The 13953-nt window shown below is 40.4% G+C and overlaps 1 protein-coding gene across 2 annotated transcripts in view; it reads left to right on the top strand.

Moving 5' to 3' along the window:
- Positions 1 to 3555, top strand: part of LOC117524635 (cholecystokinin receptor) — a 48195-nt gene extending 44640 nt beyond the window's left edge. For both annotated transcript variants that reach the window (XM_034186452.1, XM_034186451.1), the window contains exon 5: positions 2672 to 3555. In XM_034186452.1, coding sequence (XP_034042343.1) covers positions 2672 to 3213 — 542 coding nt within the window. In that variant the 3' untranslated portion in view covers positions 3214 to 3555. The remainder of the gene's footprint in view (positions 1 to 2671) is intronic.
- Positions 3556 to 13953: the final 10398 nt, after the last annotated feature.

The raw sequence follows: 13953 nt of genomic DNA, 5'->3' as shown, positions 1-13953 counted from the left end.
TGATACCTGGTATGCGATATATAGGCCCAATACCATAGTAGGAGAAACATGCCCAGATCATAATGCTTGCACCACCATGCTTCACTGTCTTCAATGTGAACTGTGGCTTGAATTCAGAGTTTGGGGGTCGTCTCACAAACTGTCTGCGGCCCTTGGACCCAAAAAGAACAATTTTACTGTCATCAGTCCACAAAATATTCCTCCATTTCTCTTCAGGCCAGTTGATGTGTTCTTTGGCAAATTGTAACCTTTTCTGCACATGTCTTGTATTTAACAGAGGGACTTTGCGGGGGATTCTTGGAAATAAATTAGCTTCACACAGGCCTCTTCTAACTGTCACAGCACTTACAGGTAACTCCAGACTGTCTTTGATCATCCTGGAGCTGATCAATGGGTGAGCCTTTGCCATTCTGGTTATTCTTCTATCCATTTTGATGGTTGTTTTCCGTTTTCTTCCACGCGTCTCTGTTTTTTTTTTTTTTTGTCCATTGTAAAGCATTGGAGATCAGTGTAGATGAACAGCCTATAATTTTTTGCACCTGCGTATAAGTTTTCCCCTCTTCAATCAACTTTTTTAATCAAACTATGCTGTTCTTCTGAACAGTGTCTTGAACGTCCCATTTTCCTCAGGCTTTCAAAGAGAAAAGCATCTTCAACAGGTGCTGGCTTCATCCACAAAATTGACAAACTCACTAACTGAATGCCACACAACTATTATTGTGAACACCCCCTTTTCTACTTTTTTTACTAATAGCCCAATTTCATAGCCTTAAGAGTGTGCATATCATGAATGCTTGGTCTTGTTGGATTTGTGAGAATCTACTGAATCTACTGGTACCTTGTTTCCCATGTAACAATAAGAAATATACTCAAAACCTGGATTAATCTTTTTAGTCACATAGCACTACTATTATTCTGAACACTACTGTACTCATCAGTTGGACAGGGTAGTCTTCTAACTAATACTTTTTTGGGCCACCTTTCCTCCATTATGAGAAATAAATACAAAGGCACTGACGTCCACAAAATTTACTTTTGATAAGAAAAAACTGACTTCACTTGCCACTTAGTTTTACCCTTAATGTATCCAAAAACAAAACACTAATTTATAAGGGAGCTGTCTTTATGCATAAAAATATGGCATAACTGCTGCAAATCTGTAGTTTTACAGATATAGCTACTGATTCACTGTGCCCCGTGATTCACCGTGCCCCAGTTTCCCCCTACTATTTGTTGTGTTCAAATCAGTGAAAATTACAAAATATATCACGTTACTCTGATAATCATCAGCTTTTGCTGCATTCACTCAGTTCAAGTTCATCTATGTCAAGTATTTGTAGTAGGAACTTAAAACCCTGTAGCAGACGGCTGATGTCCGTCAGGACTAAAAGCGAAAAGACACAAAAACAGTTTTTTTCCGTCCACAGCTAGTCTCATAAATAATGCCAGAGACCCTCATTCCCCCCCCCCCAACTCCCACATAGTACAGGCTGATCATCCCTGTAGTGTTCATCTGCAGGCCTGCACAGCCCCATTCCACCATTCCGCTATATCTATTTGACAGTAAACTTAGTTTTGCCCATTTGTCTATTTGACTCCTTTACTTTTTAAAGAAGTATTTTTTTCCTTTTCTTTTATTATTGTTTATGTACCAGTGACACCAGATCAAATTCCTTGTATGTAAGAACTTACTTGGCAATAAATTTGATTCTGAAAAGTTGTAAATAAATAACAATGGATGTTTTAAGTGTAATTGCACTAAACTGCCAGGTGGTGTCACTTTTCTGAATAATACCACCATTGCTACGTAAGTAAAAAGAGGTGGATCGTAGGGTAAGGAAGATTCTGAGAAAACCCAGAACAACATGTGAACTATGTGTTTGGAGGATGACAACCTCAAGAACACAATTCCAGTTGTGAAGCATGGGGGTGGAAACATCATTTTTGGGGGTGCTTTTCTGCAAAGGGGACAGGATGACTGCACCGTATTGAAGGGAGGACGGATGGGGTCATATATCGTGAGATTTTGTCAAACAACCTCCTTCCCTCAGTAACAGCAGGAACTACAGGAAACGTCTGACCTGCGTAATTGCAAACAAAGGTTTCTGTACCAAATATTAAGGTTTGTTTTTGTTTTGTATCAAATACTTATTCCATGCAATAAAATGCTAATTATTTGAAAATCATACAAAGTGTTTTTTGTCTTTCATAGTTGAAGTGTCCCTACAATAAAAATTACAGCCCTCTCCATCCTTTGTAGGTGGGAAAACATGCAAAATAGACAGTGGATCAAATACTTATTTGCCCCACTGTATATACTGTAAGCCATAGAGGACTGTAAGCTTTAGAGGACAGTGATGGGTGTTTCAGGCGCATTTCCACCAAACTGCCAGATGGTGGGGTTATTTGTAATAATAACAACAACAACAACTCCATATTATTGTTGTTGTTGCAATAACAATTAATGTATAAACATCAGGAGCTTGACAGAACATTGTAATTTTTAAAACTGAAAGATCACAGTTTGTAGGTCAGATGTAATTCTATATGAAAATTTTCTTCTGCAGAGAACTATGACATTGTGATCATATGGAAAGGTTCAAAGAACCATGTCAAACATCTGTATCTGACACTTGAATAAATATCCTTTTTTCCTTTTCCTTCTCAATAGATGTGAAGAACGGCCTGCCATCCACTGTGTCTAACAGCAGTGATGACGGGGACGGCTGTTACGTCAGTGCGGTTCAGAGGCCACACTCGATGGAGATGTCCACTCTGGCTGCCTCAACGAGGGCGATGAAGGCAGAGCGGCCACGCAGCAACACATCTGAGGCCAAGCTGGTGGCTAAGAAGCGTGTAATCCGCATGCTGGTGGTCATTGTTGTCCTGTTCTTCGTCTGCTGGACGCCACTGTACTGCGCCAACACATGGCGGGCTTTCGATTACACTTCTGCTACAAAGGCCCTCTCACGGACACCCATCGCTTTCATCCAACTGCTGTGCTACACCTCCACCTGTGTCAACCCTATTATTTACTGCTTCATGAACACACGTTTTCGCAAAGCTCTTCTTTCCACTTTCTCATGCTGTGCTTCACCCTGCCATCCTCGCCATCGCCGTGGGCTACGGGACAATGAGGAGGATGTTACTGCTACAGGAGTGTCCATATCGAAGTTCAGTTACACTACAGTGAGCACCACGGGGGCCTGCTGAGGACGATGGAGGCAACATAGTAACCCAAATCTAGGCCAGGTTTGTAGTTAGGACAGTAATGCAGAATGTAGAAAGAGGTCATGTGACATAGCATTAGCAAAGAGTCATGTCTGAGTGTTGTTAAAATGACTTTGTTTAAAAAAAACACATCATATGGTGTGTTCACATCACTTGCACTCTGTGTGACACATTGGCCCGCGCAGCTCTTCAACAAACAACTGAATGTGGAACTATGCCTCACATACAAAATGTTACAGATCATGTTCCCTCACAATGGAAGTGATACTCTTCATCTTATTCTCCCTAACTAGCCCAAGGTTCCTCCCAAGGCGCAGTACCAAAGAAATCTAGTCATCGTCTTAGGTCACAGGTTAGTGCCCATTGTCTCACAATCATACCCTAAGACAGGAAGCACCAGGATCCTAAGGACTTCAAACTTTGTTCTCCTAGAAAGAGCTCAGCATCGCCATGCAACAGTGTTCAGCAACCTCATGACTTCATAAGCTCTCTCTGCCCATCTAGATCTCAAAGGCCGAGGCTGCAAAGACATGCATGTCACTGTCGAGATAAGTGAATGTCTCTAAAAGTTCATCACTTTCTCCTCATACTTCACTTCTGATGGTTGAATATAGGAAATCATCAAAAACCTGTGTTCTAGTCTTGAACCAGGACAATCGCAAGGCCATAAATTCATAGTCCTAACTTAGCTTCTCAAGTGCTCACAGTATCCATAATTGCGAAACGATTACAACACTGTCCACCAAGTCAAGGTCAGTAAAGCTTTCTTTGTCAACAAAGGCACCTACGCCACTGGTTTTCACAAGCCTACTCATCATCCAGTCTATGCAAGCGTTGAACAGTGAGGGAACAAGAACATATCCTTGATGAATACCAGTTTTCATTGGGAAAAATTCAGAGTTTCTTCCCCCACAATGAACAGTATTTACAGTATCGGTGTATAGACTGGCTATGATGTCCAACATCTCCTTAGGGATCATCAACATAGGTTGAAAAGAAGCACTGCTGATATCTAATGTAGCATGAAAATTAGTCCATAGGTTTTGGAGTAACCTTGATGACAGGCAAACAAACAAATAAACATGAAACATTGAGACATGAAAACATTACTTCCTTGGTGGAAGTATTAATAATGCAGGACAGTTTGGAAATTATGTTTTATCACTTTTCGAATAGTCCTATATCAACCCAATCTCACTGCAGTTTATGATGGCATTACGAAAAGTAAATTAATCGATGGTTCATGATACTGTCACAAAAATGGGGTGATTTTCGTGACGGGGCACAAAATTATTTTGTGACAGGGGCATGCATGAAATGTGGGGTGACGTGGAGGGGTCTGGGGGTGTTATGGTTAGGGGAAGGGAGTTAGGAGAAGGGGTAGGGTTATAAACAGTAAAAAAAAAAAAAAAAAGCATCACAAAAATGGCACACGTTTCGTGACGGGGCACGGAAAAAGTGTGAGACTAGACTTCCTATATAATAGTCCTATAAACATTTTGAATAGTCTGTGAGCTCAGCAGGTTTTCAGTGCCTAGAGAGGCTCCTAATATAATTATAATACTGACAAAATAATATGAGGGGTGGCCCAGTAACATTTCTTTTCATGGGACCCAAAATCTGTGGTGGTGCCCCTGCTGGTAGTATAACTTGAGCACAACTTTGGAGATTCTGGGGGGAAAACAAAATGCTTGTGTTGTGATGGCGTGTACGACAACACGACAGGCTCCAAGTAAAAGAATAAACTGTTTTCACTCTTGGTAAGTATAAGACAAACAAGGTCAATGGCCATTGATCCTGTGGCTTATTTTTTATTTTAACCTGATGACTAAGCATGACAGATGGTACAAACTATTCCTTTTTAAAAATCTGTGAACTCATCCAATGGTTTACATAATTTTTTGGAATAAAAATTGAAGCAAGCCGAAATCATTTGTCACCATAACTCCATAGCTTTAGTTCATACAAACTACGATTTTTCAGAATATTTATGATCAGACAGATAATTTGCTGTGGTTTTGGACATGACAGCAGCATTTTTTATTTTTTGATCCTTGTGCTACCAACGTTATTAATTTTTACACAGGCCACAACATAGAGATGGGATTGCAGATGTTGTTTTGTCACCTTAGGTGGCACCAATTAGGTCAAAATGGGCTGCAGGCCAGTGGACTATAAATCTTTATGGAGAAGCACAGAGAAAAAAACAACAAAAAAACAAAAAACAAAAACCAAATCTGTACTATTGTCTCTTGTTGCAGATTGCTTTCTCATTTGTTCAGTGTGTGTGGTTGGTGTACAGGGTATGAGTTGGTTGTATTCGCAGTCTTGTGAAAAATCACTAATAATATGAAGCTGTAAAAGCAAAAGGACCATAAACTAAGTGATTTGTAAATTGTGTTTTATATTTAGCTGTGAGTTGCTGATGTTTAATGATGTGATGCACTTGCCTCATGCGTGAAGTGCCTGTTTCTAAATATTATGTCATATATGTCGGCTGTTGGCGGCCTCGTTCATCACAGGCAGTGTAATCACAGGAAAACTGTAAATGAAGGGCTTTGGAAATGGAGCTGAACCATGATGTTTGCAAACAAAATCTGCAGCAGAAATCAGGAAATTCCTGAAGATAGGAAGCGATGAAGAAGCAGACTGATGGTTCTGCACGGCTCCTCAACAGAAAACACTTTAATGGTATAAACAGTTTATGGGTGTTCGTGATGTCTGAGTTTATAGATGGAAGCTGCTCTGTGAGCCACTATTGTGTTTTGCAGTCTTTTACGTAGCTTTTTATTTTTTCTGTTTCTGAAAAGCTTTTATGTGCTCGTACACAGCTCAGCATGTGATGGCTCATTGTGTTGAATTGTTCATTTTTTTTTATTTTTTTTTACACCACAGCCTCAACTCTGTGGCATAAAACTGAAGCTAAAAAGTGAGAATCTCTGAATATGAAGGGCAGATGATGCATATCAAGTTGTTCCTTAAAAATATCATTTGTTACATTGATGTTGGAAAAAAGCGTCAAACTCGATGTATTGTCATAAATTTGGTAAAATAAAGAATACGTTAAGGCACTGCATGATGTTGGACTTTTTCTGTGTATGTGTGTGTGTACTCAACATCGAAGATATTACGTAGACATTTGTGATATACACCAAGCCCCCCAAGGCCAAAAATGAAGTAGACATTTGGGCCCAGTTCATAAAGCAGTCTAAGCTTTTTGTCACTTAAACTTACTTAAGGTGCCCTGACACTTGCACAAATTTGATCCGTGCACTGGTACGCAATCTGCCGTGCAGGAGAGTAAACTCACTGTGAACCTTTGTAAACTGTGTGCGCTTCTCGTGCAAGTGCGCAAAGAAAATTTTGAAATGTTCAAAATCTATGTTCACGCATTAACTATGTGAACTTCACATGAACATTGTTCAAACAGTTAAAAAAAAACTGAGTGTGAGCGCGAGTCATTGCGTTAGCGCTGTAATTTCTCTCGTTTTTTATGTAATCTACTGCCCCTTAAGGCCCCTTCACACATAGTGCGAAATTTGCACAGGGTTGGATGAAAATGGCAAAACAGTTTCAAAAATTAGCACATGAAACATCGCACCGATGGGCAGGTGTGCACGAACCCCGTGCAAGAGTTCGTGCAACGCGCCAGTGTCCGTCAGTGCCAGGTGCAGCACATGGCACCACTTATGCGGAAGAAATGAAACCAGCTGGTACGTGTGGAACCACATCGCATCGCTTATGTGGAATAATAAAAAAAAAAACACACTGACAGGATGCGAACTCACACCTTTCAAAACCTCTGATCCATAGTCAGAAACTTCACCACTGAGCTACAGAGCTGTTTGAAAGCTGCAGGAAGCTGACTCATATCAGGAAGGACATGGAAGTATTACAAAAAAATAAAAAATTCAAATCCCACACCATATAAAAACACCGCATTTATCAAGCAAGCAATACAAATATGATCCGTCTGTTCCTTAGACAAATTTCACAGCAGTATGACAGTGATTGTCTGCAGTCTGTTGTTGTGCCAAGAGTACGAATGGTCACACATTTTCTTAAGTGCCATGCAAGCGGTGTTAGGTGTTCGTGCGTGTCACCTGAATTTGGCCGACACCTGCCGCAAGAGGGGGCGATGGGTTGCACAGAGCACACTTTGTCTTTCAGGCACTTGTGTGTGCAAATAGTTGTACCAACAGGTGTATTAGGCGTTAGAAGCAGGGACGACATTACACGGTTTGCACACGATTCCTGCGTCATGCGCACTAAGTGTGCACTTCGTCCAAACTTCGCACTATGTGTGAAGGGGCCCTTACCAGGAACCAAACCGTTATATTCCTCAGGCCTGGGTCTCCACAGACGGAGTCCATCTTGTGAAAAGATCACAAAGATGGCTCACACAACACTTTTATATAATGTGGGCGTTACAGTGGGTGTGGTTTAGTCTCACAATTTTACTGGCTCATCTACAACTTGCACATGGGCATGAAACTTAACTCATGTTTAAACTTTAAACCAGATTTCACGCGTTTCTAACAAATTTCCTAAGCAAATACTTGATCGCTAACATAAAATAAAAATTAGCACAGATAGATACTAACAGCGCACCACATCACAGCGCAGCTCATCTGAACAATTATAACGAGATGTTAAATCTATCATAAACATAATTTTAGAGCTACTCATGAGACAGGAATGAACATGCAACTGTTTTTCCAAGCTATTACAATATAAATATTACAATTAATTACCTTTTAGACTATTCCAGATGTGTGCTGTATGCCATGAAGGTGCAGGAAAGAGAAGACAGAAAAGCTGCTGCTGAAATGGTCTGGAAGGGATTAGAGGGTGTTTTCATCACCCAAACTCCAAACAAAGCGCAGCATTCAGCCGGGAACACAGGGTGGCATTGTCATTATGAAGTGTGCAGGAGTGCGAGCCAAAAAGTGTCAGGCTACGGTTAGTCCCGCAACATTAGTCATCTAATCATGGTTTCACATCAATGGCTAAACTTGTAGCTTAGCATCCGACGTTAGTCACTAATTCTCACGGGCATAGCGGCCTCACAAGCGCCATTGCTCATGCAGGAGAGTTTTGTTTACTTTTGGGTTGGTCGTTGTCATGAAACATCCAGGCTTTGTTTCATTAACTGGCTTTATTAACATTTACAGACACATACAAACTGCAGAACGACGTGCTTAGCTCTTAGCCAGCAGTTCTTCTTCTACATTCTTACAGCACATCTGTCAAGCATTTTTGTGCACATAACACTGCTCAGCGTAACAGTGACGCCGGGTGGCTAATGTGAGAACTGTCACATCACTAAAAGCCAAATGTGAAGGAAGCTCTCGTTTTGGAGGAATACAAGCGACGGAGGGACGCTCTTCACTGTTCCATCAAGTGGTGGTACATGATAGCCGTCATTTTTTTTGAAGCGAGACACTGAAGTTTTGTTGACTAAAATAAAATTCGCCTCCTCTGTATCAGGCTAAAAACTTCAGTCGAGGAATGCAAAACTTTAGCCGACTAAGCGCTTTGTGCAACGACTAACGCCAAAAAAATTAGTCATCTAAATGAATTCATTTCACTAAACAAGATTAGACTGCTTTATGGAACCGGGCCCTGGAAATGGAAAAAAAAATTTCAGTTCCTTGACTGGCCACTTGAGGCTGGATCCAAAAAGGAGCACATAGCCATAAAAGCCCATGTTAAAATGTCCAACTTTAGATGAAAAATAAACATATTTACGGCCTGATACAAAATACGACTAGTTTTCCCTCCATGAAAACTCTCTCTCTCTCTCTCTCTCTCTCTCTCTCTCTCTCTCTCTCTCTCTCTCTCTCTCTCTCTCTCTCTCTCTCTCTCTCTGTGTGTGTGTGTTTATAATAAGTCTTTATGATGTAAGCCATCATAATTAAGGGCATGGTCACTTTGAGTGACAGGTCATGTGTGCTGTCATTCAACTCCAGACTGCTCCAGTTGCAGTGGCTGTGGACTGTATCTGCTCTTTCTGAACGTTTTATGACCAATATCTGTAATAATAAAACTTTTTAATGTGGTATTTTTTCCCCTTCATATGAAATGTGAAATTCATGTGAAATTTTTGTATTATTTGTTATGTTAGCACTGTTTTCTGACATTTTCTGAAAAGATCGATACTCAAGCTTTTTTTCTCTCCCGCACGCACTGACTGCTGCGCACGCAGATTCATCAAAGTCTACTCTCTGTCTGTAAGAGCAGCGCTGCTCTGTGTGACACAACACAGAGCAGCACACCCTTGTGTTGTGGTTTGTCAGCCCTCTACCTCAGGAGATTTTGTTTTAAGTTGTGTTGAGTGATATTTTTTAAACAAAAATGTTGATTGTGATAATAAAGTATTTTGTTGTCACGTGCAATGTTTGGCGAAATTCTATCCTAGGTCTTTTGGATCTACAACCCCTGGCAATAATTATGGAATCACCGGCCTCAGAGGATGTTCATTCAGTTGTTTAATTTTGTAGAAAAAAAGCAGATCACACACATGACAAAACTAAAGTAATTTCAAATGGCAACTTTCTGGCTTTAAGAAACACTATAAGAAATCAGGAAAAACAAATTGTGGCAGTCAGTAACGGTTACTTTTTTAGACCAAGCAGAGGGAAAAAAATATGGACTCACTCAATTCTGAGGAATAAATTATGGAATCACCCTGTAAATTTTCATCCCCAAAACTAACACCTGCATCAAATCAGATCTGCTCGTTAGTCTGCATCTAAAAAGGAGTGATCACACCTTGGACAGCTGTTGCACCAAGTGGACTGACATGAATCATGGCTCCAACACGAGAGATGTCAATTGAAACAAAGGACAGGATTATCAAACTCTTAAAAGAGAGTAAATCATCACGCAATGTTGCAAAAGATGTTGGTTGTTCACAGTCAGCTGTGTCTAAACTCTGGACCAAATACAAACAACATGGGAAGGTTGTTAAAGGCAAACATACTGGTAGACCAAGGAAGACATCAAAGCGTCAAGACAGAAAACTTAAAGCAATATGTCTCAAAAATCGAAAATGCACAACAAACCAAATGAGGAACGAATGGGAGGAAACTGGAGTCAACGTCTGTGACCGAACTGTAAGAAACCGCCTAAAGGAAATGGGATTTACTTACAGAAAAGCTAAACGAAAGCCATCATTAACACCTAAACAGAAAAAACAAGGTTACAATGGGCTAAGGAAAAGCAATCGTGGACTGTGGATGACTGGATGAAAGTCATATTCAATGATGAATCTCGAATCTGCATTGGGCAAGGTGATGATGCTGGAACTTTTGTTTGGTGCCGTTCCAATGAGATTTATAAAGATGACTGCCTGTAAATTTCCACAGTCATTGATGATATGAGGCTGCATGTCAGGTAAAGGCACTGGGGAGATGGCTGTCATTACATCATCAATAAATGCACAAGTTTACGTTGATATTTTGGACACTTTTCTTTTCCCATCAATTGAAAGGATGTTTGGGGATGATTAAGTCATTTTTCAAGATGATAATGCATCTTGCCATAGAGCAAAAACTGTGAAAACATTCCTTGCAAAAAGACACATAGGGTTAATGTCATTGCCTGCAAATAGTCCGGATCTTAATCCAACTGAAAATCTTTGGTGGAAGTTGAAGAAAATGGTCCATGACAAGGCTCCAACCTGCAAAGCTGATCTGGCAACAGCAATCAGAGAAAGTTGGAGCCAGATTGATGAAGAGTACTGTTTGTCACTCATTAAGTCCATGCCTCAGAGACTGCAAGCTGTTATAAAAGCCAGAGGTGGTGCAACAAAATACTAGTGATGTGTTGGAGCGTTCTTTTGTTTTTCATGATTCCATAATTTTTTCCTCAGAATTGAGTGATTCCATATTTTTTTCCCTCTGCTTGGTCTAAAAAAGTAACCATTACTGTCTGCCAAATTTTTTTTTCCTGATTTCTTATAGTGTTTCTTAAAGCCAGAAAGTTGCCATTTGAAATGACTTTAGTTTTGTGTCATGTCTGTGATCTGCTTTTTTTCTACAAAATTAAACAACTGAATGAACATCCTCCGAGGCCGGTGATTCCATAATTTTTGCCAGGGGTTGTATGAAGGTAAAATATGCTAAAGTATCGGTATTGGTATCAATATCGGCGATACTGGGCCTGTATTTACTTGGTATCAGATCAATACCAAAATTCCCGGTATCGCCCACCTCTAATGTGTATACTTTTGGCTGCCAAGAAGTCACAAAGACATCCAGACAACTCTGAAGGACTTTACATTAAGCAACTCTGGTCTATTTCTTCAACAATTATACAGCTTTATAGTGAAGTGATATATAAAAAACGCATTTCAACAAAACAAGATGTGAACTTTCAGCTACCATTTGCCAGAGGTTTGATGCACTCAACAAAAATATAAACGCAACACTTTTGGTTTTGCTCCCATTTTGTATGAGATGAACTCAAAGATCTAAAACTTTTTCCACATACACAATATCACCATTTCCCTCAAATATTGTTCACAAACCAGTCTAAATCTGTGATAGTGAGCACTTCTCCTTTGCTGAGATAATCCATCCCACCTCACAGGTGTGCCATACCAAGATGCTGATTAGACACCATGATTAGTGCACAGGTGTGCCTTAGACTGCCCACAATAAAAGGCCACTCTGAAAGGTGCAGTTTTATCACACAGCACAATGCCACAGATGTCGCAAGATTTGGGGGAGCGTGCAATTGGCATGCTGACAGCAGGAATGTCAACCAGAGCTGTTGCTCGTGTATTGAATGTTCATTTCTCTACCATAAGCCGTCTCCAAAGGCGTTTCAGAGAATTTGGCTGTACATCCAACCAGCCTCACAACCGCAGACCACGTGTAACCACACCAGCCCAGGACCTCCACATCCAGCATGTTCACCTCCAAGATCGTCTGAGACCAGCCACTCGGACAGCTGCTGGAACAATCGGTTTGCATAACCAAAGAATTTCTGCACAAACTGTCAGAAACCGTCTCAGAGAAGCTCATCTGCATGCTCGTCGTCCTCATCGGGGTCTCGACCTGACTCCAGTTCATCGTCGTAGCCGACTTGAGTGGGCAAATGCTCACATTCGCTGGCGTTTGGCACGTTGGAGAGGTGTTCTCTTCACGGATGATGCAAAGGAGATGTGTTGCACTGCATGAGGCAAATGGTGGTCACACCAGATACTGACTGGTATCCCCCCCAATAAAACAAAACTGCACCTTTCAGAGTGGCCTTTTATTGTGGGCAGTCTAAGGCACACCTGTGCACTAATCATGGTGTCTAATCAGCATCTTGGTATGGCACACCTGTGAGGTGGGATGGATTATCTCAGCAAAGGAGAAGTGCTCACTATCACAGATTTAGACTGGTTTTTGAACAATATTTGAGGGAAATGGTGATATTGTGTATGTGGAAAAAGTTTTAGATCTTTGAGTTCATCTCATACAAAATGGGAGCAAAACCAAAAATGTTGCGTTTATATTTTTGTTGAGTATATGAAAATCTTATTCTGTTCCGCTTCACCGTGAGCCTGATTGAAGGTGCAACACACAAAAGCTGCATCATGCTCAGTTTCGCCTGTCACAACCACAGGAACTGATCACTCCTTCAAAGTTGTCACATTCATCTCAGTGGCTTCACTCTCCTTCTTGTACTGTAAATATTTACTGTGATTTTTTTGTTAAATGCCTTGATTTAAAATGAAAGGTCTACACTACAAACACATCTTGATTGTGTCATTTCATCCCTATTACATTCAGACATCATCCACACATACGAGTACATGGTACAAAAAATAAACAAACAAACAAAAAAAAAACCACATTGGAATATGCCAAAAAATATTGGAATATGCAAAGCAGCAGGTGACGATGCTACATTCACACAACCTCACAAAAATAAACTTTTTAAGCTAAAATCAGAGATAGGTATTACAGTTTTAATTTAATGTTATGCAAAACACTAACACTCTGTTGTATCTCTCAGTGAAGAATATTATCATCAGTGTTGTTATCAATGACTATCATCAAGTGCGATCTGCTGCTGCAAACACCAGTAATTCTGCTGTGATGATGGCACAACAGGGACTCCATCGTCAACATGTGAATGCAGCATGTTGGCCAATCAGAACCCCGAAAAAAAAAAAAGACAAAAACTCTGTTTTCCTTATCTACACACAAACACTGAAAGCTGTCTTACAAAATCTCTTTCATCTGTGTTTTGCAAAATCTCCCTAAAATTGTGGGTTTGTGCTGAAAAAAAAAAGTTTTCTGAAATGCACATAAACCTCTGGACAAGGCAACAGTAATTGTTAACTTTAGTGTCACTAATGTTTCCACAATCTTGTTGGCCGGAGTTTTGCAAAAGCTCCCTTTTCAGTGACCTGAAACTGTGGTTTTGTGTAGATTAGAAGAACATGCCAAAATGCACAGAAAAAGCTACAGTGCATCCAGAAAAGTATTCAGTGCCTCACTTTTCCCACATTTTCCTATTTTACAGCCTTATTCCCAATTCCACAATTAATTGTGCCATGAAAATTCTACTCACAACACCCCATAATAACAACATGAAAAAAGTGTCTTTTGAAATTTTTGCAGATTTAGGCAAAAATGTATGCAAAGTCTTTTTGAATATGCCACAAGTTCTTTGCAGCACCTCTCAAGCTCCGTCACGTTGGATGGGGAGCGTCGGTGC

This window comes from Thalassophryne amazonica, chromosome 14 (assembly GCF_902500255.1).
Source record: "Thalassophryne amazonica chromosome 14, fThaAma1.1, whole genome shotgun sequence".
NCBI classification, from domain to species: domain Eukaryota; kingdom Metazoa; phylum Chordata; class Actinopteri; order Batrachoidiformes; family Batrachoididae; genus Thalassophryne; species Thalassophryne amazonica.
Note: the sequence above shows the minus strand (reverse complement) of the source record. Positions and strands in the feature narration are given on the sequence as shown.